Source organism: Coptis chinensis, chromosome 2 (assembly GCF_015680905.1).
Source record: "Coptis chinensis isolate HL-2020 chromosome 2, ASM1568090v1, whole genome shotgun sequence".
In the NCBI taxonomy this organism is placed as follows: domain Eukaryota; kingdom Viridiplantae; phylum Streptophyta; class Magnoliopsida; order Ranunculales; family Ranunculaceae; genus Coptis; species Coptis chinensis.
Window position 1 is genome coordinate 73794210 of NC_141457.1, and position 25493 is coordinate 73819702.

At 36.8% G+C, this 25493-nt stretch overlaps 3 protein-coding genes and 1 non-coding gene across 4 annotated transcripts; 1 reads left to right on the forward strand and 3 right to left on the reverse strand.

The window, feature by feature from the left end:
• Positions 1 to 6: 6 nt before the first annotated feature.
• On the reverse strand, positions 7 to 3238 carry LOC147517734 (uncharacterized). Its single transcript, XM_086589856.1, has 4 exons — positions 2104 to 3238; positions 769 to 976; positions 543 to 672; positions 7 to 450 (listed from the first exon to the last, which is right to left on the reverse strand). The coding sequence occupies exons 1-4, from the start codon at positions 2979 to 2981 to the stop codon at positions 194 to 196; spliced, it is 1473 nt and encodes a 490-aa protein (XP_086445982.1). The 5' UTR covers positions 2982 to 3238; the 3' UTR covers positions 7 to 193.
• A 5868-nt stretch (positions 3239 to 9106) lies between these two features.
• Positions 9107 to 14663, reverse strand: LOC147517735 (tRNA/rRNA methyltransferase (SpoU) family protein). The gene is made up of 4 exons (XM_086589857.1): positions 14210 to 14663; positions 13791 to 13917; positions 9696 to 12500; positions 9107 to 9551 (listed from the first exon to the last, which is right to left on the reverse strand). The coding sequence occupies exons 1-3, from the start codon at positions 14519 to 14521 to the stop codon at positions 12283 to 12285; spliced, it is 657 nt and encodes a 218-aa protein (XP_086445983.1). The 5' UTR covers positions 14522 to 14663; the 3' UTR covers positions 9107 to 9551; positions 9696 to 12282.
• On the reverse strand, positions 14619 to 14700 carry TRNAS-UGA (transfer RNA serine (anticodon UGA)). The gene has a single exon. It is a non-coding gene; the product is annotated as a tRNA-Ser (tRNA).
• A 9232-nt stretch (positions 14701 to 23932) lies between these two features.
• On the forward strand, positions 23933 to 25099 carry LOC147517737 (uncharacterized). Its single transcript, XM_086593687.1, has one exon. The coding sequence runs from the start codon at positions 23933 to 23935 to the stop codon at positions 25097 to 25099; it is 1167 nt and encodes a 388-aa protein (XP_086449813.1).
• Positions 25100 to 25493: the final 394 nt, after the last annotated feature.

The window sequence follows — 25493 nt, forward strand, 5'->3', positions numbered from 1 at the left end:
TAAAAGTGCAGTGCAAATCTGTATTCTTCCTTTGAATTCTGTAGAAGCCAATTTCATCAGTCCAGATACAATTTGTGATTTATATGACGTACTATAGCGAAGAAGAAGGAAGGTTCAAATAATTCCACACTCCTTCCCCGTTCATAAATAAGTCAAAAAAAAAAAATACAACTATGTGTGCTACATTATCTATTCATGACTTTATTTTCCATATACCCTTTTCAGAAGAAGGATTTGGCATTTTCACAACTTTCTGCTTTGGTTTCCGTCTCCGTCTGGTGACATTTTCATGGGTATTGACTTTTACAATATCAACCTTCACGATGTGATGATCAGAAGTCCCTTTAGATGAAAGAACAGAATATGATGCAGGCACGAACTTGTATGGTGAGCTTGGTGATGCCAGTATGTAATCAACTCGTGTTCCATACTTACATGTTCCTTGCACATCTGTAGTAACAAAATTTGCATTAGATGCAGACATCTAGTAGGTAAAAATTATTGTAGCTTATATTTGAAATGATTGAGACAGGGTTTTGTACTTTGTCCTTTGGCAATCATGACCACTGATTCACATTCCCCTGCAAAGTCTTTTGCATCTGTATACTGCTTCCCTTTCATGAACTTCATCACCTCAACCTTTGGTGTCGGCTTTCCAATCTCTTCGTAGTACTGAAACATAGGTATTAATTAGTAAAGAAGATGGACTGTCTCAATACTCAAGATACTAGTTTTAAGTAAACCCGGAAAGTGTTCCATCACTGCTACCTTTACAATATCTGTCCATCTCTCAGCCGAGTAATCTGTTTCGTCAAGTGAATTGAGACCTCCAGCTAAGATGTGTGGTCCGTCATTTGATTGGATAATGGCATTAATCTGCTTCATTCTCCAGTTCTCGTCGAGGTGGTCAAGGTGGGTGCAATGGAAGTTGATTTCTCCTACCTGAGGCACGTCAACTGTGGCCTTCAATACGTTCCTGTATCAAATGGTAAATGCAACATATTCATTCCATTCATCAACTAAAATATCTCGTGTGATCAATGCTAGTATGGTGTTATTAAAACCTTAATCTTTACAAATCCTTAAATTTGAGCAACACGACCTCATAATCAGTCTTCAGGACCAACAGGACTTGAGAGGCTGCCTTCGTGTGACCCAATGAATAAGAAAAGCATTTATTTGTAGGAACTGAATAAGTTTTCATTGTGTAAAAGGTGTGCAAACAGATCCACTCACAAACTCTTCTAAAACCTTTGTGCAGTGGCATATACGAAGAAAAGGTTCAGGTAAATCAATTCAATAACATATACAAACTTATTCTCTAGCTGTTTAACCAGCTGATGTGCATTGCTGTGGTTGGACAGGGGGAACAGCGTGGAAATGAAATTTGAGCTTGCAATTCCCCTGGTTTGACCAATATAGGACGGGTTTGTAAGGAAGAGTCTGTCACAGTAACATCCTGCCTTGTCTCCAAGAAACTCCTAATAAAGATCTTTGAGGACCTATGAGGAAACACTCATAATTCCACCATGATTTGGTTTTTTCGAGATAATATTGGTGAAACAGTGCTCCATTTCCACCGGGAGCAATCTCAAATAGTTTATAACCAGCTTAAACAATGTGAAGCAAGCAATAGGACTGTAGGACTATATGTGAACGAGTAGATCATAAATATTACACAACTCAAACATTTCCTATAAAATTTTCTGTTCTGCGAACGACGGGAACACATCCTATCCAGTACCACTACTAAGTGAAAAAACTTGCACAGGACCCTATATGTAAATGGTCTTTTTGAAGCAAATTAGAGAAAGAAACAAAGTTCCTGACAACAGAGATTATCTAATAGATTCTCATTTTTCCAGCATGCACTTCCATATCAATTTAAATGTTTGATGTCACACAGTCACTACACAATGGACCACCAAATTGACATGTGATCAGCCAATTGAGGATTTCTTAACCGATTGGAGTTAATATGAATAAGTTTTGTTTAATGTCACTTTCCTTTGTGTCATTGCAAAAGGAATAGCAGGTACTATGAAATTTTAAATGTTAAAATTGTATATCATGCTCAAGGCAGGAGTAAGAAGAGTTGCGTACCTGAAATCCGTGTCATCAAAGATCTTCTGAACTTGCCATCTCTTAATAGGCCACTTCGACAAAACGGCGTTCCCATACTCAGGTGCCCAGCTCTCAGCAAACACATATTTCATCCCCAAGGCACTAGCTAAATCCGATAGCGGTTTCATTTCTTTCTCTTCCTCTGCCTTCACATCTTGCAAAGCCAATATATCAGCATCAACCTCTTTCAACACTTCTAAAACGGTTCTCTTGCTTCTTAAGCTCTCACTGCCCTCAATTACATTAGTCTTTACTGGAAGTCTCATGCTAGTAGACCTCATAGGAGCTTTTCCTTTATAATTTTCACTTCCACTCTTGCTAGAAGACCCTCTCTCATCTTCCACAAAACTCAACTGTTTACTGCGCTTCAAGGATATCTCATTATCGGGTAGATTAATTGAGACCCTTAACTTCGACTTGACAAACTTTTGTTGGGTAGAGAGATGCTCAGTACTCACCATGGAAATTGGATGCAGGGGAGATTGCTTTAGTATACTCTTCGGACGATCATTTACAGACTTTGCTCGAATATCAAGCTCCATATTTCGTCTAATCTTGAAATACTCTTCCTCTTCATCGTCAGATATAACAGACTTATCAGCTATAGGAACTGCAGGAGCCATAGAAAACATTGCAGCATTAAACGTTGCAACGCGGATAGGCCTCTCGATTTTAGAGACACCCAATTGACCATTTAAGTGAACTACTGATCCCTGGTTGTCAAGTTCTTCTCTAGGCTGAGTTTTCGAATTCGACTTCCCAAACCTCTTGATCACAACTCTAGGCTTAGACCTCTTTAAGGACCACCGGATTCTTGAACAAAAGCGACGAAGTTGACGCCCAAGGAGACTTAACATTGCAGGAAACTGTATCAAACTTTGATGATTGCATGAAAAGAAAAAGAAAAGAAGTAAAAGAAAGAATATATTTCTATGAAAAACATAATAATGACAGTAAGATTAATTTGGATTGGTTTTAGTCAGATAGAAGAGGAAAGAGTCTTCTATGAAATGGGATGGTTCGTTGACACTTGTGATGTCAGATTCTTTGAAAATGTGATTTGAGGAGAGTTGAAAGATGCCTTGAAGAGAGACAGATAGAAACCAACTGCTCCAGCTGATAGGAGGGATTTCATTGGACAGTAGAGCAATTTTTTTGAGTTCTTTTTTTGAAAGATACCAAATACCCCAACAACTCCAATCCATGCAACTAGGATTTTTTCTTGATTGGAAAGCCACGTCAACACAAATTCCAAACAAGTAAATTAAAGAGCCCACAATGCACTGGAACTCTTAGAAGAATATTAGATGAGTTGGTATGGATTGTGGAGTGATTTTTTTCTCCCAGCGGAATTTGCTCCAAGGGAAACAGGAACAACCAAGTGTCCACTGAAAAGGGGTCAACAGTTATTAAATTTTCACCTTAATATATGCTTTCTGATTTATCCCCAACTCTAAAAAAAATAAAAGAAAAAAACTTAACCAATTACAAAATCTAGTTTTTAGTCTTAATTGTTGGGGAAAAAAAAGGAATAAAAAACTTGAAGTGCTGAACTAGTGACACTTCTTTCAAACTAAAAAAGATAAAAAAAATCTTTAACTAATGATAGGAAGAACTCCTATATATTTTACAATGAGATTTTTTTAATTCTTTTTCTTTTTATTTATTTCTATTTCTAGTGGGGACAAATCAGAAAGTTTGTTCTAAGAAAGAAATTTGATAACTGTCAATCTCTTTTTAGTGGACACGTGGTTGGTTCTTATTTCACTTGGAGCTCTTGGAGCAAATCCCGCTAGGAGCAAAAAATCACTCTGGATTGTAGACCTCTTTTCATTTCTATCTGAAGGTTAAGCAACATTTTTATGAGTATTCAACCTTCCTGACTTTCTTGGTAACCTTCCAAAATGTTCTTGTAAAGCAAGCTTAAAATAGTAAAAATCTTCTCGGAAGGGGTGTGAGGATCTTTCTGAGAACTTATCTTGCTTTGAAGTATTATGGAGAGCATTGATGGTGATTAATTTAGTGACAATTTGCCAATTCGGTGCACATGCATGGCCTATAACTATACTACTATGAGGGTACTTTTGGAGTTTTAGTAATATCTAGTCCCACACAGTTACAAACTGAAGGGTAATTTGGGAATAGATTAAGACCCCACTTTCCTTTTCTGGTCTGGCTGATTTCAAAAGGTTGACAAGTACTTTTTTAAGAGATATGCTTTGAAGTGATGCCTTTGTTCGAATAGTTTATTAGGGGTGATAATGGTGTGAATTGAGCATTTGGTGTTTTAGAGGACAGTGACAACTGCATGGGGTTTGGTTTTGTGGTTAGTTGAGATCTCTTAGCAATATGCCAGCATTTCTTTTCTGTAACAGTGTAACCCCCTTAAAAGGTTATGCTTATTGGATTCTCTTCATTATCCATGTGAAAAAAAGCAAACCAGTGTAAGGCAGTATCTAGAGACTTATGATACTTTAACTTTGAGAAGTTGCAGGTTATCGAAAAAAAAAACTTTGAGAAGTTGCTAGCAAGTGAAAATGCTATACATACTTATGTGAATGTGGGCTTCAGAGATCTCTTACTTTTGGCAGGAACTTCATCTTATTGTACAACAGTACAACGAGACACAGTATGGGGCAAACAGAAACTGCAGAAATAAAATGAACCGGAATTAGTGATATGGTCGCAGAATGTAAAAAGATTCCAGATAGTCTAGTTGGTAAAATTGTAGGAAGGAACTTAGAAGCATCATTACCTTAGAGGGAAAAAACCAAAAGCCCAAAGCACAAACTTTACTGAATTATATAAGTGGTCATATGACCATGAGAGGCTTTAACAAAAACTGGATGAATTTAAAGCTCATAGTCTCATATGGCCACTTAATCAATTATAAAAGGATTTTTTAGTATTACTCTCCTACTAGATGAGCCAATTAGGATTTCTCCCCAACTAAATGGGAAAATTAGGGTCTCCCTCTCTAATTACACACAAAAAAAAAACACGGTCAACTCAAGTTGACTTTTTTTTTGTGTGTACTCAAGGGGAGAGACCCTAATTTCCCCGGAGGAAATTCTAATTGGCTCATTTAATAAGGGGGTAATACTAGTTAACCCATTATATAATCAAGGAGTAACTCTCAAGGACAAAAATGTCGAAAAAGTAACTCTCAAGGACCGGATAGATGAAAGGTCAAGTATACTCTTGACGCGAAATAAAAAACGGATCGGGTAGATGAAATGTCAAGTATACCCCTTATGCGAAATAATTAACGACCCGGCCCAGACGAAACGACCTGTGTATTTAGTATGAACATTGAATGTTCATACATGAGCATTGAATGTTCACAGTCATTGGGTATAAATATTAATTGGGTATGAACATTCAATGTTCACAGTCCTTGGGTATGAATATTGATTGGGTATGAACATTGAATGTTCATAGTCTTTTGGGTATGAACATTTAATGTTCACAGTCTTTGGGTATGAATATTGATTAGGTATGAATATTCAATGTTCATAGTTCTTGAGTATGAATATTGATTAAGTATGAATATTCAATATGTATAGTCCTTTGGGTATGAACATTGAATGTTCATAGTTTTTTTGGTATTAACATTCAATGTTCATACATCAATATATTGTATAAAGTACATTCACCTATTTGGATATGAACAATCATTGTTCATACACCAGCAGAAGGTATGAACACTCATTGTTCATAGTAAAATGACATAAAGGGTAAAATTGAAAAATATTTATTTTAAATCCGGGTCATTTGTCCTTGAGGGTTATTTTCACGAAAGGGTATAATTGGCATTTAAAAAAAATAAAATGGCCGGGCCAACTTATTTTGTCCTTGAGGGTTACTAAATTTGAAATCGTGAGTCCGTGAGTTACTAATTGCTAAAATTTGTCCTTGTGAGTTACTCACCAAAAACTGTGTCCTCTAAACTTCATTTTCTCCAAAATTGAGTGTTAGGCCCAATTTCTATTATATAATTCAGTAAAGTTTGGCTTTAACAAAAACTGGATGACTTCACCAAAAAAAAATATAAGGAAAAAAGGAACTGGATGGCCAATTTCAGATTCGAAGTTGCTCTTTTCTCAAATATCTGATTTCTAGTCAGGATACTTTTGTTTTTATTATACAAGACCTGGTCCCAATTAAGACTCTGGCTGATGCATAATTTGATTGTGTAAATAGTTGAGACAGAAATAGTTGAGAATCACTGCCTTTTCGGGGTGTCTCGTATACTTGTGCTTTGATGTCCCTCTCCAATGATCTCAGCCATTCTCAATTGTTTAGTCTGCTACTGAATTAACTACTCCATCCAAGTCCCTAAAATATAAATAAACTGTGATCTCACTTCTCAATCTAGACATGAACATGTATGTAGATAAATAAACAATATAAGCCTGCAAGGTTACATACAAAAATCCAAGAACTAAACCACTGAGGTCAGTAAACTGACCGCGAACAATTGAGTTTATTTAGCATGTGCTAATTTCTCCAGTGTGGTCAACAGGTTAAGTGCTCACCTTGGCCTGTCGCTAAAATTAATTCAGCATATGGTTGGTTCTTCTTAATGAGCAAAATAGTATATATAGAGTATAAATAAATAGCTAAAATGCAGTGTGATTTCTAAAAATACATTTTAGATTACTGTTATGTCATAACAATTATAAAGGCCAATGTTTATTGGCAAGATAACATGTGGTTCGATACTTTGATTCCAACAATAAAACACAGATGAGACGACAGAAGAAGGTTCCAAGAAGCATATTACATTTTCAGGAAAGTGGAGTAATGGAATAAGTGAATAACACACAAAACCTTATTGTGACCTCATTATCGCAACGTATATGATATCATTGTTGCAACTAATGTTCACATTTTAATCGTAGTAAACAAAGCATGTGAGCTTACGTTTGGGTATGAATATTTAAAAAACAAAATAGATAAATAAAAATCAACAATAATGTAATATGCTTTTATATCCCAGTGTAGTATTGTAACAAGAAAGCATTATTATACTACCAATAACTTCACCATTTTACTTGCCTATCTAGTAAAGTGCATAGAACTGTAGAAGGGACTGAAGCAAGATGCCCATTACTGAAGAAACCAAATGGGTAAACAGCGTCTATGGAAAAACCGCAAAGATGAATTTATCACTCTTTGTAAGCATGAAATTGACATGAATCATAACTAAAGTTTGAAATTGGCATGAACATAACTAGGGATGGGTTTAAAATTTAGTATGGACCACAAGTCCACGCCTGAGGTTTCTAGAGTTGACATACATAACTTATTTTGATGTTTGGGACCAGCGTGCAAAGACTGCAAACTGCAAAACATGAACAGGTGATACTGAGACTAATATTTATTGAATCCTGACTCCTGAGTAGAGATCAAGCCAAATGGCCGTTGGATAGGAGTTGGAAGTTTTTTCATAGCCACAACCGACGTCCGACGAGACCAAAACAAACTCAATAAAATACACATGAAAATCAAATTGACCTTAATGCCCTCATCTTCTTTCCCTTTCTTTTTTCAACTTTTTGTTTTGCAATGGTTAAAACAAGTCTTTTTCATCTAGCAAAATCTAACAAACCACGTCCCATAATTCAATGATTCAATGATGGAGATTATGCAAAATAATTCGAAATAAAAAACTTTTTTGGTCTTTTTTTTTCCATGAAAACATTGTTTGATTTTATCACATAACTAACTATTTTGGTGTGATTATGCAAAGTTTTTCTCGTATTATAGCATTGGTTTTGATGATTGATGGAATAAGAAGGGTACATACAGCCCTAGAGGGAAGAGTACTTCTTTTTGGTCTTTTGCTTTTAAGCTCTGCTGACTCGCCATCCTTGAGATATGGTCAGTTCACTCTATCCTATGGCCAGTTGTGCTCCATTTGGAGGGGAGATCGATCTCCCCTTATCATTTGCCATATTTATTATGACAGTTGGCTACTGGCTAGCTCATCACTAACCACTTTTAATGGTCCCAGACCCAGGGAGATCTTACTTACACTAAGAGTATCAGAGTACGTACTTCAGTACTTCTGCAAACGAATTATCAAGTCAGATTTGTTAAAAAACTAAGTGGATTCAAGCTAGAAAAATATAAAAGACTAAACAAAAGAGGGGGAAGGTGCCAAACTTATGTGGTATAGATGATAAGCATCTTAACTTCCCTTCTGAGTCGAAGTATCATTCAGTCTAGTGTGCTACACCCAAATACCCAATTCCCGTCAGAATAGTAATGGATATCTAAGAATGAAGAAATTGCATCTCAATGAAACCGAAGATAGTGTTTCCAATTATCCAATTCTAAATAAAAAGAATATATAAAATGGTCTCAACAAACAAACAAAAAAAAGGACGATGGGAGGAATGGCTCGGGAGTTACTAGTAAGTTTCAAGTTGAGGTCGTCGCTATACTTGAAAATACTGAACTTGCTATAGAGAAAGGGTGAGTGTCAGTGTAGGTAGAGTCTGACTCTAAGCCAGTTGTCTCTGCATTCGGTTCAAGTATGATCCCTTGGGAACTACGTACAAGGCGAAAGCTGTTTCAGACGAAACTAAAATTTCGTATGATACATACATGGAGAAGCCAACTTTGCTGCAAAACAGGAAGCAAGCAAAATTGCAAAAAGATGCTATCTTTTTGCATGAGGAGAAACCCCCACAAATCTATAAGTGGGAAGACCCTAATGCTGTTTACTAAAGATTTTCCTGAATGCTTAAGAAGTATGCCCTGTAGTCTATTGATTGTTACCCTGAGCTTGGGAATCATTCTAGGAACCTTGTAATCTTCTCTTTTCTTATTGCATTCTTTATTATACAAATGAAGTAATCAACTTAACTAGCACAAAAAAGAAGACAAGATATAAAACCTTTAGTTACAGTAAACCACATATTAGATCAATTTAATTTCTGAAAAAGAACATAGCGATATTGAACAATACATATTCAAAAAGTACTTTCGCATTGTTCTTGACATGAAAATGGACGGTAAACAAGAAGAATTAAGAAGACAGCATGTGATTTTATGTTTACACAGAAGACCCATAACTATATCATAATAGATGCTAATATAATATAGTATATAGACGCTCCACAACCACCAAATAAGGTGTATATGTTGTCCAACACTTCAATCATTTTGAAGGACCCTTATGGTGCAAAGTGCAAATGCCAAAAATGGAGTTTTGATACACATGCAATAGCCTTTTTCATTCAGAAGTTGAAAGGAACAAAAACAATCAATCCCCACCATGTGACTTCTGAAATCTGAGTTTCAATCTCTGAACCACCCATCTTGAATTGTAAGCCCTTGGGAGGCCTCAACGAAGCCTCTTGTCTTGTCTCCCATAACACTCATTTGACTCTTGGGATTCTAATCGTGAGTACTATCTATCACATTTCTCAAGTTTGTTCCAAGCCAAAAGAAATATGTTATCTTTTACCAAATATTCAACCCAGTTCAAAATCAAATTTTAAAAATTTCAGGAGAAGAAATAAACAATAATTATTAAAAGGTGTAGAAGAGTAACTTACCTTCTTTGAAGAGCAAAAACAATACAGTCTCTGTCGTATGATGGGTAATCTATGCAGGCATGCATCACATCATCCAGAAGAATTTGTTTCCACAATCAATGGCTTCCAGCTCTCAAAAACAACCATCTCCATCACTATGGTGAAAGCATGTATCAACATCTTTTTTTCTTGGACATCTGCATATAGCATCTATATAAATGATATCCTAGACATCACGGTGCATGTTCTGAAAAAAAATATCAATCATGTCGTTCTTTTATATAGCTAGAGAGCAAAAGATATCCATTCAACAAGATACGATGCTGCATTTCAATTCTCATTGCTATGACAGTAAGAGTTAACTTTGAAACTTAAGACCACTGCTAAGTGCTAACCCCTTCGTACGGCCGTATCCATTCAACAAGATACAGTGCTGCATTTCAATTCTCATTGCTATGACAGTAAGACTTAACTTTGAAACTTAAGACCACTGCTAAGTGCTAACCCCTTCGTATGGTATCAATCACCACTTTCACTATGTATAAACTCAGTATCAGACTGACTCACTGACATTCTTGAGACCACAAATTACCTCCAAGATTATTGAAGTACATCTTAGATGCTTGATATTTAAATCTTCACATTACCTCTTTTCTAGAAACAGCTCCTATAATCAGATCGTACAAGTCATAAAAGTAGAAGAAAGTAATAAATCTTAATAAATGAAATAAATATTCCTCAATCAAGGTTGAAACGCAGTCCGACTTCAAGTGCATATCAATTGCAACGTCTACAAATTCAGCTCCACGCAAATAACTATGATATATTTCCGAATGATGCCACTACAAAATCTCACTCAAATTAGAGAATAAGAATATTTTCCAAATAAATTATCCTTCTATTCAGAAAGATAATCAAATGGTTTCTGGTATATATAAGATAAAGAACAGGAAAACTGGATGGTCCAAATACATACAGATACCAAGACAGATATACAATCAACTCTGCATCTTTATCCCTTCACTGAAAAATGTACCCTTTTACAACCATTATACTCTTTAAGTAAAAGAAATATATGTAATATTGGGTAATCTAAATGACTGATCTGAAGCTTAATATACAATCCTTCAGACCACCAAAAAATAGGATAGCAGGCCTTGCTCTGGTACTGTCACTGCTCCATACTAGAAACTTAAGAGATTAGGACAGGAACAGGGACGCCAATGACAACCAGGATCTTAACACCAGGACTATTATGATGTTACATTTGTAAACAAACAATTATCCACTATCTGTAAACTCGTAGAAAGCATATAAGTCAATTCAATGACAACCACGTGCAACGCTAGCAACAAAAAACTTAATGCAGAATATAAGAAAGAAAAGGTATCTAACGCTTCCTAATAATACATGTAACGTCTGCACATCCCTCTGACATATTATGTCATACTCAATTTCCATGATAATATCCTAAACTTGCATTACAACCTCATAACTTATATGCAACTAATTACAACTCTGATCCCATGCAGCGCAGTCTGAAATAACCCAATATTTGGAACCAGACACCTAAGAAAAAGACTTTCCTCTTCAGATTTGTCTCTCACCTCTACAGCCAGGGCTATCCTGCTGATATAAAACCAAAAAAAGTCACACAGGGAATCTCCTTCTTTCACCATCAATTGACACACATAGAATCCTCTTGAAGCAAAAAATGAATTTTCAGTTAACTGTCGTTATATTTGAGGTGGGGCAGGAAACCACCATGGTGTGGCTTCTCCCCTCCTCAAAGAGTGTAAAGCATCAACTAGATTCAATCCCTAAATAGGTTTTTTCCCAAAAACTCATATAAGGTTTGCATATCCGATTATGCGAGGACATAACAAATAGCCATCGTATGATCTTGATAGATTTTAAGTGATACATTTGTCCTTCAAAAAAACTCGGCTGAAAATAAGATTTAAGTACATCTATAATATGTACAAAACCCACAAACTATTACAAATCTTATCATTTTAGTGTGAATGTTGTTCAAAATAGTGATGGTATCAGCAATGTCACTAAGCTTTTGACGTAGTGTTTCTCACAATGTAACTGAATGGTGTTCCAATTGATGTAGTAAGAAAAATAAGAAAGTGCTATAAAAAATCACATTATATTCAACATCAAAATAGTCAGCTGCTAAAAGTAAATTAAGAAAGACATGTAAGGTCTAACAATCCTCAATATCTTTTAAACGCATTGGAATATTTATTTGCAAGAATGAAACTCAATTTTATAATTCAACAATAGAAAATTTCTGTTAAAGGACACTAAAAAACAACGAAGGGATTCCAATGACTAAACAATAAAATGGAATCCAAGACAAGACTACAAAATCATTCAATTCTTCAACAACGTAAAGTCACAAGATTATCAACCTATAAATATTGTTAGACAGCTAATGTTCACCTTGAATAAAAAATATTGCAGGTATATATAGGAAGCAACTTTTTTTCTTGAAAGGAGTTCGGGTGAAAGGACACATGCACACAAGCTTTTTGCTTGAGACAATGATCCCAAAATTTTGCACAAGGATAAGGGAATGTATCTTTTATACCATGCCATACTAATCACTGAACAATGTATCCAACATGTTTGACGATGAATCAGTGGTTCCATTCTCATCAAAAAAACCATGGAAGGCATTTTCCCTTTTAATTTTCCGCTCCTCAACAACAGATTCATCTGTTTCTGCACAAAAATTCCGTCTCACCTGCCTCACAGGCTTCTCAGCCACAACAAACTTGTTCCCCTCTCGTGTTCTTTCAGAGAATCCAGCCCAAACTGAAGAAAATGAAATGACTTATTTAGGAAACTATGAATTAAAATTTTATACAGATAGAACTTAAATATGCCACTATATGGTGGAAATTTTGGATATTAAAGAAGCACGTTAAACACTTGAAATTTCTAAAAGCCTAAAAATGTTCTACTACCATGCCATTAGACTTCGCAAGGAATATATGATAAAAGCTAGGTTACATGGACACGCCATATTTTGAAAAAAATCTGTGTCAGATACGTATCCACGTGTCCGTGTCCGCATCCGTGTCGGACACACACGGACACATATTGTATTTAATTTACCTCGAATTTCTGATTTACCATCTAATTTAATAAATTTATAATTATTAAAAAATTAATTAATTATTCCTATCCGTGTTCCCGTGTCGATCTTCAACTGCTCCCCGTATCCGACACCTTGTATCCGTATCGGACACCGACACGCGTGCCCGTGTCAATGTTACCTAGGATAAAAGAGTTGATGATGGTAGAAAGCAGAAGAAAAAAGGCAATCGGTACTGATGTACAACCGGCATTCATTGTTAAATCTTGTTCTGAATGATCAGTCATTCAGCCCTAGTACGTTCACCAAAGATTGGATCAAATATTAACGAGTAAAGTAAGACTCGGGGAATGGGCAAAAAAATTCATTACTTGCGTTTTTTTCTTGCAAAATGTTGTAACTATGAATTCACAGCTTTCAAACATTGTTCCCAGAGAAACAAAGAGAGAAATTGTTGTGACTATGAATTCACAGCTTTCAAACATTGTTCCCAGATAAACAAAGAGAGAAATTGTTGTAAGACTCTTCATGCTATCTTTCTGATAATATCAATCTAGAAATGAAATTATGTTAACATGTTCAGTTGTATCATGTGGACTTCCAAATCAAAAGGACATGAAAAGGAGTGATCTAAAACTTGGAGGGGAGAAAGAGGAAGAGCTTTATTCACATCAGAATTCAAAAGATGCAACACTTTGTGTGGCCTCACTACCTCAGATCAGCTCTAGACTGAACGACTACACACTAGAAGACACTTCAAAATAAACCCAAGTATTGATGCAAATGTTAATCCAAGTAGTGACATGCTGCAGCCATTTCAGTTCAACCAGTGAGTAGTAGCACTTTGTACCATTGAAAAATGGCAACACTGGATATGGATTTGTCCAATACAATACAAACAAATACCATTAGGTTACAGGATTGATACCTTTACTATACCAATTACCAAGCAAGAAATGAATAAAACTGTACTTCTAAGTATCGTTTTACGTGTTAGCAAATCTTACCTCCAAAGTGGTGCAAGACAATTGAAGCAGCCACTGTAACATTCAGGGACGCAGTACCACAACCATACTGTGGAATATAAACAAAGAAGTCACATATCTCACACTCCTTCGCAGAAAGGCCCGTTCCCTGTATAAAGAACAAACATACAATATAATCCTAAGAACTTGCAATTGTGAATATAAAACAAGTCAGCTTCCAAGGTTCGCTTTAAAATCAACAGTTTAGACAAAGTGGTGCACTAATTCATGTAAAAAGATGAAACAAGCATTGGGGCTTTCTCGAAATCTTAATCAGAACAATGTGTCAACAAACTTTTCTCAAAATAATAAACCAAACAAGTAAAGGGCTCACAAAACCTCAAATTCCAACTAAATATTCAAACTTTACCTCAAATTTAATAAAAAGAAAGAGACCATACCTCATTACCAAGCAAGAAAGCAGTGCTTCTTCGAAAAGGATGTTGATTTACAGCAAGAGAATCATTGGTGATTTCAACACCACAGATATCAAAGTTTTTCTCTTTAAGATAAGTTTGAGCTTCGTTTAATGAATGAAAATGACGCAAACGAAGATGAGAAGTTGAGCCATGACTTCCAAAAGCATTGAAATCTCTTCTGCCAACTAGTATTAGTTCTGATACACCAAATGCTGTTGCACTTCTTGCCATTGTTCCTACGTTGTGTCTTTTCGCTATGTTGTGTACTACTACTGTGCTCTCTATCTTCTCCATTCTCTCTCTCTCTCTCTCTCTGTGAATTTGAGACTATGGAAAAAAACTTGAATTGAAAAAAAAATATTTGAAAAAGAGAAAAGGTTTTGTGCATAAGCGTCGACAGCAGGGATCGAACCTGCGCGGGCAAAGCCCAACAGATTTCAAGTCTGTCTCCTTAACCACTCGGACATATCGACCTATTAGTATAGGGGAATGTAGTTTAATTACAACACAAGTTGAATAACAGGGACCAAATAAATATAGCGAGAGATTTCGCAATTATTAGACAATATATGTCTTGATCTATAATTGGTCTAAAGGTGTTAAAAAATAAGAATAAAAAAGAAAATAACTCGAGATTATTAGCTAAAGATGAACTGGTTTTGTATCTACAAGATATTTTTTTTCAACATGGGTATTGGTATGTATATATAGTGAAGTTTCCAACGGTAATTTCCTATAAATCCTCATATGTTTCATTGTTTTAGCATAGGAAACCAAATCAATTCCATTAAATGAGAATTTTCCATATATATCAAGCCCATCCATAACCAAAGCAACGTATGAAATAAATTTAGATGGGTTTAACGGTTACTATGATAGTGAACTCTTTGACGTCTTTGTCCACATCCAATCGATGTACCCAAGTCAAGGATCCATGCATACTGACGTGGTAACATCTAAATAGAGTACACATCACAATTTATCCTACAGAGTGAGGTTCAATTTATTTTGTTGGCTTATTCCCATCACCCGTGGATTTAGATCGTACATACGTGTCGATTGGACACACGGTATAACATCTCCCACTTGCCCAATCGACCAATGTTTTTCACAACTATCTGAATGGTCATATAGTTCAATATAATACTCCCATTTGACTATTCGGTTAGTCTTAACAAAGACCAATTGAAATTGCATGCCTTTTAAAATCTTTTGTAACTACAGCCTTTGTCAGCGTGGATCCGCAACCATTTCTTTTGTACACAAATAGCTCACTGTTATCTTGTCTTTCTGCAAAACATCAACAATATAAGAATATTGTAATTCAATGTGCTTTGTTCTAGCACTTATTTCACCATTTTTAATGGTAGATATTGCAGCTTGATTATCACAAAATATGTTGATTGGCTTATCAGCTGGTACTTTTTGAAATTTTAAATCACCAAGAAATTTTTTAATCCATACTGCCTCACTAGCTGCATGGCTATAGGAAATATATTCAACCTCTATTGTAGATTTTGCAACGCAACTTGTTTTTCACTAGACCAGACAATTGCACCTCCACCTAGTGTAAAAACACAACCATTTGTGGATTTCCTTTCATCTTGGTCCTTGCAAAGTCTGCATTAGAATATCTTTCAACAACCAAAGAGTTAAAACAATATGTCAATTTGTACCCTTAATTTGTTTTCTTAATATAATGCAAAATGCGTTTTACAGCCATCCAATGTGCTATACCAGGATTACTTTGGTATCTACGTACCAAATCAACAACAAAAGATAAATTGGGTCTAGTATACAACATTGCATACATTAGGCTTCCAACAACCTGTGCATATGGTTTAGCCTTCATTTCATTCTTCTTGTCATCGTTGGCAGGTGCCATTTGCTTGGAAAGCTTAGACCCTTTACACATGGTCTACATTGTTATGTTTTTAATTTTCTTAGTACACCTTCTAAGTATGTCTCTTGAGAGAGACTTATTTTTCTGTTGCTTCTATCTCTTACAATTTCGATACCTAGGATATAATTGGCTTCACCTATGTCTTTTATTTCAAAGCGGGATTTTAGCCAATCCTTTACCTCAATCATCGTATTGAAGTCATTACTTAATAACAATATATCATCAACGTAAAGTGACATGATAACAAATGAGCTCACACTATAAACACAATGGTCATAACTGCTAGAAACAAAGCCATATGCAACAACAACATTATGAAAAGTTATATACCATTGACGAGACGATTGTTTTAAACCATAAATGGACTTTTTAAGTTTATATACTTTATTTTCAATCCCTTTATCTATATATCTATGTTGTTGCTCCATGTATATATCCTCATTCAACTTTCCATTCATAAAAGTGGTTTTGACATCCATTTGATGTATTTCTAAATCTAAATGAGGAGCAATAACAAATAAAATTCTAATTGATGTATATTTAGTAACAGGTGACTATGTCTCATTATATATAGTCTATTCTTTCTTCTTGTGTAAAACCTTAGCTACTAATCTAAATTTATATTTATCTAAAGTTCCATCAAATTTTAATTTCTTTCTCAAAATCTATTTAATTATGTTTAACAATGTTTTTATTTAAAGGTAAATCTACTAATTCCCAAACATCATTAATTACCATAGAATTTATTTCTTCATCCATAGTCTTTTTCCATTCATTAGCATATGGTGATTTCATAGTTTGTTAAGTTTGATACTTAATGTATCATTTTCTAATGGCTTTTCATTTATTAAAACATGATACAAAATTGAATTTATATGCATATCATCTACAACTACATTTGTCACATAATCCTTCAAATAAGAAGGTGGCCGGAAGCCTTTTTCTAACTATTTTTGTAATAGTGTTGTGCACGGGAAGTGGTGATTGTACGTACTACTACTTCATTTTCCACATAAGTGACTTTGTTCTTAGAAATCTCAATCATAGCATTTGAAGTAATTGGAGACAAATTATCCTCTATGAAATATGCATCTCTGCTTTCAATTACTCCTATGGATCCATCACTATGATGCAAAACAAATTTATAACCTTTAGAATGATCAGCGTACCCAATAAATGCGCACTTGACCGTCTTAGGGTCTAACTTACTTCTATTTTTGTTTAACACTCTAACATGTACGTGCATTAGAACCCCATATTCTAAGATGACTAAAAACTGGTTTTCTCCCACTCCACATCTCGTAATATGTCAAACTTAGAAATTTGGATGAGAGTCTGTTCAAAATGTACACAGCGGTAGATAAGGCCTCACCCCAAAAATGGGTATTCAATTTTGAGTGACTATGCATGCATGCTTCTAGTCATGTCAAGTAATGTACGATTTCTATGCTCTGCCATGCCATTTTGTTGTGGCATGTCTGGCATGGAAAATTGGTGAATGATCCCACTATTTTTACAAAAATCACCAAAAATATTAGAATTATATTCGCCACCTCTATCACTACGAATAACTTTAATATGACGACCTAATTGATTTTCTACCTCATTTTTATATTCTACAAAACGATCTTAGGCCTCGGATTTTTTAGACAATAAATAAATGTAACCAAAACGAGAATAATCATCAATAAATGTAATAAAATAAGACATGCCTCTATATGTTTTAACATTCATAGGACCACAAATATCACTATGGATTATTTCTAATAAATCATTTGATCTAATAGCTTTTCCAAAAGGCTTTCTAGTCATTTCTCCTAATAAGCATGGTCCATATACATTAAAATCTATTTTCATTTTAGGAATTAAACCAAAATTTGACATGCGATATAATTTATCCTTATTTACATGTCCTAATCTCATGTGCCAAAAAGAGAATCAGTAAAATCTAAAGTAACATGACAATCAGAAAAATAATCAAAATTAAAGAAGCTATCTTATTCTCATTAGCAATATTTTTGTTTAGACGATACAAACCATCAACCTTGGTTCCCAAAAAAATGAATTCTACCATGTTTCCCCACTTAAACTTTTCCAGATCGAAATTTTACTTCATAACCCTTGTCATCAAGACGTGACACGAATATCAAATTACACCTCATATTTGGCGCAAACAATACATCAGTTAGGAGCAAATTCATCTCACCTGGCAAAGGGATTTTCACCGTTCCAATGCCTAAGACATCACAATAGATGTTATTTCCCATATACACTTTATGATCACCGGTTTTGAGCTCCTTGATGTCAACAAAGTAATTTATAGATTTTGTCACATGTCTTGAAGAAGCTGAGTCAATCCACCAAGCTTCTTCATCACAATAGGCTAGAAGAGATTTTGAAATGACACATATCAAATACCTAGGTCCATTTTTTTTTGTTCTTGCCATTAGAATTGTTGTTATTATTTTCAAGGCAATTAGATTTGAAATGTACTTCTTTTCCACAAGTATAACAAGTCTTGTCTTTGAGATTGTGCCAACCCTTTTTAGAACTTTCTAAAGTTCCTTTTAAAGGGCTTTTTGCTACGTACCTCTATGATGGTGCTTCTTGTTTGTAGTAACTTGTTCAGTAATATGGACTTGTGAACTCTCCCCATACCAATACCCAAACTTAGAAATTATCTATGAAGGACAAGTTACTAGTAAAGAAAATAAAGGAACGAATTGACCAAATTGATGTTTGCTTGCACCTGTAGAAATTATCTATGAAGGACAACTCACTAGTAAAGAAAATAAAGGAACGAACTGACCAAATTGATGTTTGCTTGCGCCTGTAATAGAACAACACTACTACGTACTTAAATTCGAATGGTATGACCTATTGATGCTTTCTTTCTTGGACCCACAAGTAGCAAAAAAGAAAGAAAGAGAAGGTTTGCTTTCTTAATAAGAATCTCCCAGTAACATCAATTTAATATAAAAAAGAATAAGTGAAAGATCAATATCGTTTCTGGTGCTCTGATACCAATGTTAGAAAAATAAGAATAGAGAAGAAAATAACTTGAGATTATTGGCTAAGGATGAGCTGGTTTTGTATCTGCAAGAGATCTTTTTTCAGCATGGGTATTGGTACGTATATATAGTGAAGTTTCCAAACGGTAACTTCTTAGAAATCCTCATATGTTTTCTTGTTTTAGCATGATACTAACCAAATCAATTCCATTAAATGAGGATTTTCCATATATACCAAGCCCATCCATAATCCAAAGTAACGTATGAAATAAATCTAGATGGGTTTAACAGTCACATGGATGGTGAACTTGATCTTTGACATCTTTTCCCACATCCAATCGATGTACCCAAGCCAAAGATCCATGCATACTGACATGGTAACATCTAAATAGAGTATACATCACAATTTATCATATGGAGTGAGGTTCAATTTATTTTGCTGGCTTATTCCCATCACCTGTGGATTTGGACCGTACATACATGTCGATTGGACACACGGTCTAACAGAAGGTAAGCAGATATGGGCAACTCTGAGATTTACACAGCCCTATGCATAATGACGAAACAGGGCCCTCAACCATAAAAGCAAAGTAACCACAACAGTGAACTTTTTTTTTGTCAACATTATAGAAAAGACATCATAAACCGATACATACATACATATTATTTTTTTGAGATTGAAAGAAAAAAACATAGAAGAAGACAGATAGTTTTTTTTCCTTCTTTTTTTGGTTTTCTTGTAGCCGTAAGCCGATGTCTATATTAATTAATTGTAAAATTAAGCTTTATTTTGGAAACATAACTTAATTAATTAGTTAGATAAATATTTCCATTCCAATTTTAATGGAGAGAATATAGGAATTTTCTTAGTTTAGAGAATAATCACCGTGAGAATTTTGGATTAATTAGTTTTGTTAGATTTCTTTTTGGAATTTTCACCTAAGTGTCAACCTTTCATTGGTGAGTTTGGGGCATGTGCGGTTGCACACCTTGCACATGCTTAGCACCGCCCCTGTAAGTAACATGTGTGATTACAAAAGTAATTGTGTCTTTAAGGTGAGACAAGCAGTCATTAGTGAAAAAAAGGTTTGGGGTAATGGATTTAGGCTGAAATTGACGAATTTTGATATGATATATGTGATTTGTGATACGAATTTGATGAAATATGGTTTGATTGGAGGGATTGGGAGAGGAAATTTGGAAGATTTGGGTGGATTTGGGCTGCTAAAGAGCTTGAGATTTTATTGGTGCCTTCACAATTCACAATTTCGTCCGAGATGAAGAAGAAGAAGAAAATGAAATAGAAAAGATATGGGGTTTTCGTTTTTGGGATGTGTATATAGCATTTCGATCGGCAAGCGTCATGTGCAAGCAATTACTCTAACTCATGGCTGTTTGAAGGGATTCATTTTGAATTTCTTCTTCCCCATTTTGAGTTTTGTTGCGCCTATTATGACCTATAATAAGCTAGATCAGTTTATCGTTTTTAGTGTTATGTGGTGTTCCTTTACTGATATCTTTGGTTGTAACAGTTGCAAGTCCAAACCTACGAGTTTGAGTCCTCAATTCTTGCTTTGGAAGCATGGTGTGTGTTGGTTGCGTTTGTTGAAATATCACCTTCATCTTTTGATGTGCAGGTTTTCGGCTTTGTTTCTTTCTCTCCGTCCGCCTTGGTGTATAGATACCTTGGCATGGATTCTAGTCAGACCACTATCGCACTTTTGTAGTGCATTTAGTGGGGTGTTTTCTTTTGGAAGCGTCACTCTGACGATTGAGACTTTCGAGTCTTCAATTTTGACCTTCTGGTCTTGGTTACTGACCTTCGGGTCTTTTTGGAAGATGCAGGCTAGCGATAGGTACTTTGAAAGTTTTGAAGTGGTGGTGGCTTCGTGGATACAAATTGAATACTTCATGGTTGCTGGTCGCAGACATGAAGAGATGTTGTTGGGGTTTGTCTACACGAGTTTATTGTTACTTAATTATGCTTTGACTCATGTATTTTCTTTTGGCTTGATAACTATTTGTAATCTTTGGATCAATTCATGAATACAATGGTGGTTTATTGAAGAAAAAAAAAACAAAACAATCATTAGTGTAGCAGCAAATGTGAATGTGAAGAAACACAAGAGAGCATGTGAAGCTAACAAACACAACTTCATTCATTTTGCTTTTGATACATTTGGAATTTTAGCACAAGCACTTAAAACTCTTAAAGAGGATGCATAGGGTAATTGACAACAATATAATGTTAGTTGGGTCCAATAAGTATGTATTTAGGAAAATATGATATGCTGTTCAGAAAGAATTAATTGTGCAATTGGGTTCGGCATTTACCCCCTGTATAATTTTTCTTTAGAATTTTTAATAAACTATATTATTCTTTTAAAAAAAATAATAAATCGTTGTCATCAATTTTTTTTTATTTGTATTTTGTAATCAGCTAACACAATTATCGCTAATTTTCACAACAAATGTCAAAATTCTAGAGGTTGGCATTTTGAAATGTGATTACAATTATAGTGACTTTTAACAAGATTCATTGCATAGACCCCGACCCTGATTGTCTTGTCTTATTAAAAGAAAACGTCCCTGTTCCAGAATGGCGTCACGTTCTAGTGTTCCGCACGAATGTTGGTAGAAATAAGAAAGGGTTATATTGACATACCCCCGTCCCCACTAGTTTAAATTAGGATTACTACCCCAAATAATAATTGAAATTAGGATTTGCTTGACAGTCAAAAGGAGTCAACCAATAGTGGTCGTCAGTTGACTAGTCAAGGAATATGAATTGTTCTAAATACTTTTTTTCTGTGAAAATTACAAAATTTGCCATTAATACTGTTCAAAGCCCAAACTCAAAATTAGACACTGTTCAACTCAAGCCGACAACTCGAAATTAGAAGTGCAGTTTACGTCCGATGAAAGCTTGCTCTATTGTGGTTTTAAAATGGTGTTGTGCTGCCATTGTTATGCACTGAGATAAAAATGAGAGTTTTGTCATATCGCAGTATACCTTGTCCATGGAAAGAGAATTGTATTTATTTCATCGATCGATGACCTTAGCCACGGGCATATTGCTCGCCTTTTAAAATTTCCGTAAGTAGCGTGTTCGGACATGGGAGTGTTTAGCTTGGAGGATGGATGCTTCTGACGTTACCACCACCACCAACTGGATTACTCCAAATAACGTCTAGCATCTAGTTTAGTTTGTGATTGGAATAAGGGAGAGTTTGTGATTGTAGTAACTTTGGAGTTTTGAATGCTCTAACAGTCGCACCAAACATTTTCTTTGCGAGATAATGAATCCGAAAGATGAATTTTCCATCTGTTTCCTATTCCTGAGGTTCGTGGCATTTCCTTGGTCCAATGCAATGCATCCCGAGGTTCGTGGTTATTTCTCGAGGCATTGCGGTCAAATGCATCGCCTAAACGCCTTTATAAATAGAGTGTTTCTACAGCAACTCACACTTTTGAACCGAATTTGTGAACACACCGACGCGGGCAAAGCGAGAGACCTTGATTTTCAGGACTTCTTTGACCAATACACACGCACCCCTGCCTCGATGAGTGCCACGTCAGTGTGTTCACAAATTCGGTTCAAAACATTCGGTTGCTATAGAATTTTGGTTATAAATATTGGTATGATGCTCATACATTGAGAGATGGGTGAGGTTTGTCCAAGGTTATTAATCGTCGTGTTCCCAAGGTCATAAAATTTTATAAAAGAAAGGATTTGGATAAAGCGGATACTCGAGGCGGAATAGTAAAACATCCGAGGTGCTTTGCGGCTACCATGTGGTGGTTTGTATAAGGTCTTCTAACTGAAGCCATAGTTAGTCTTAAGGGGATATTGGATGAACTTAAAGGTGCGCACGCTTTCCTTTGATGAGCCATTGATTGCTAGTTTCCTCGTTTAAGATTACACACATTTTTTTTGTAGTTTAGGGCCCCCTAGGTTATGCGTGGTAGTCACCTTACCATTGGCTTTAAAACTGAGAAACATCTTTTATTTTCCAAAAAAGGTCTGGTCATGGAGGCATTGTAAGTGCTTTTGATGGTTTTGATTGTGCTGCTTATGCAGTTCAACGCCAAAAAGGTCTCAGTAGTGTATTGTAGGGGAGTGATATTCTCTATCCAGCACGCGCTTAACATGATGGAACTAGTGCACCGACCTATGGTATCAGGTCGCATCCGCGAACCAACATCGCGCCACAAGACAGATCGCAACATCACGCGAACTACACCAGGCAATGACACAGACCCCCTATCCATAAGCAATCATGACTGAAGGAGTACTTGTACTAAGCCTGACTGTCAGTCACTGATCACGGCCGCAAGCTACTTGCCCAGACTGCCACTCCTCATCATCACAGCAGACCTATGTAGATATTTCTCACGTGCTCCCATGATCCACACCCTACGTTGGTGACGTCCTTTACACGTGGAGGGTGAGGATACATTCTTAATCTCTATAAATACCATTCCTATGAACTACGCCAGACCTGATTCTACTCTGACCCCAGCCACCCAGAGTAAGATACGTAGGCAGTTCGCTCATAAAGCCGAACTCGGTCTCACCCAACCATTCACATCAGTCCCCTGAGACTGTTTGTAAGGGAATCCCACATCACACCTTTACATTGGCGCCGTCTGTGGTCTCGATTACTTGAGAAACCAAACCACTTTCACACTAATCAGTAACAAAAAACCAAACCAAAAAGATTCTCAAGCCCACAAAGCATGGTAAGCCTCGAAGCTCAATTCAACACTTTGGCCGGCCAGCTAGGAACAATGAACGAACAAATTGCCCAACTCAGGCAAGAAAATGTCACATTACGTGCACAAGTAGATACACAAAGCCCACTCGCTGGCACCGCAGATGACGACGTCATCAACGTCAGTCAACAGATCACCGAGCTAAACCAAAGGCTCGACAAGAATGCGGTCAAGAAGGATTCCACCATGATAGTGCAGAAAATGTTGAAAACCTATCGCGCATCTCCATTTGATGCCGAAGTACTTCACAAGGTCTCCCCTCCAGACTTTGTCCAACCATGGTTCCCACTATATGACGGTCGCACATGCCCAGGCCAACATATAGCACGATATGCTCAAAGCCTTGCACTCTACAGCGCCCCAGAGTTCGACCATCTACGATGCAGGCTCTTTCCAGCAAGCTTGAAGGACGGCCCACTCGATTGGTTTTTCTCCCTCGAACCAGACTCCATAAGAAGCTTCGAACAGCTTACCGACCTGTTCGCGAGCCAGTACGTACACAACAGACGCAAGAAGGGTGATCTCAATTCACTCTTCCAACTCACTCTGGGCAGGGAGGAAACCTACAGCTCCTTCTTAAGCCGGTTCAAAACAGAACTCTTGGACATGGAAAGCGGCCTCAAGGAATCATTTGCCGCAGTGGCTTTCACAACCGCCTGCCGCACCCGTAACACCGACCTAACCAGGTCGCTCTTGAAAGACCAACCCGAAACGTTGGCCGAGCTGTACGCTCGAGTGGATAAATATATCAAGCTGCAAGAAGCTTTGCTAAAGCAAAAACGAGAAGAAAAAGAAGCAGCAGAAGAGGGAGAGGTTTACGAAGTAGCATCCTCCTCTAGGAAGCGACCCCGACAACAAGGGCAACCATCCAGACCCAAACCAAGAAATGATCGGGAATTCGCCATGCTCACTAGATCTCCTAGTTACATACTAGAAAAGATCAAGCGTGCTGCATTCTACCCGAACTGCAGAGATAAGGCGGCAGCCAACAGACGCCTGGACCAGCCCTATCAGCGCCTTTCACCGCGCCAATTGCCACGCGAGACCGACGCCTGCTGGGGGCTCAAGCATTACTTGCAAGACTTGATCGAAGCCGGGCACATCAAGCAAGACACTAATATAGTTTCGACGGCGACTGCGCCACAAACTCATGGCCCGCAGGATCTGGGTGTCCCCCCCTGACGGAGCGATCTGCGATCTCAAAGTCGCCCACAGCCGAGGGACGCCCCGAACGCGTCCACCAAGACCCGCCGTCACCGCCAAGAGGTCGCGAAAGCACGACCGAACCATCCACATGATCACTTCCAAGATGATTCCGCCTCAAGTTCACGGGAAAACGGCGGTAGGTGCCCTCCATGAAGTATACAATTTCTCTTCAACAAGCCGCAGCCATGCCACGCAGCCGTGGCGCCGAGCGGGAGATATCACCTTCTCGAGGCCGACCTCAACAAGGTCCGCCCCCGCGATAACGATCTTTCGTGGTCCACGCCAAAATCAGCGACCGACCCGTCAAAGCCGAAGTTTTGATCGACCCTGGCAGCTCTTGCGATATTTTGTTCTACCACACGATCCAAGA

Bases quoted from the DNA above. Each gene is read 5' to 3' on its own strand.
- LOC147517734 (XM_086589856.1), bottom strand. From the start codon at position 2,981: ATGTTAAGTCTCCTTGGGCGTCAACTTCGTCGCTTTTGTTCAAGAATC. The intron at 673-768 runs GTAGCAGTGATG...CCTATGTTTCAG, and splicing joins GATGGACAGATATTGTAAAG to TACTACGAAGAGATTGGAAA. The intron at 451-542 runs GTACAAAACCCT...TTGTTACTACAG, and splicing joins CATGATTGCCAAAGGACAAA to ATGTGCAAGGAACATGTAAG.
- LOC147517735 (XM_086589857.1), bottom strand. From the start codon at position 14,521: ATGGAGAAGATAGAGAGCACAGTAGTAGTACACAACATAGCGAAAAGA. The intron at 13,918-14,209 runs GTATGGTCTCTT...TTCTTTATACAG, and splicing joins CTTTCTTGCTTGGTAATGAG to GGAACGGGCCTTTCTGCGAA. The intron at 12,501-13,790 runs GTAAGATTTGCT...CATTTTCTTCAG, and splicing joins TGTCTTGCACCACTTTGGAG to TTTGGGCTGGATTCTCTGAA.
- LOC147517737 (XM_086593687.1), top strand. From the start codon at position 23,933: ATGAACGAACAAATTGCCCAACTCAGGCAAGAAAATGTCACATTACGT.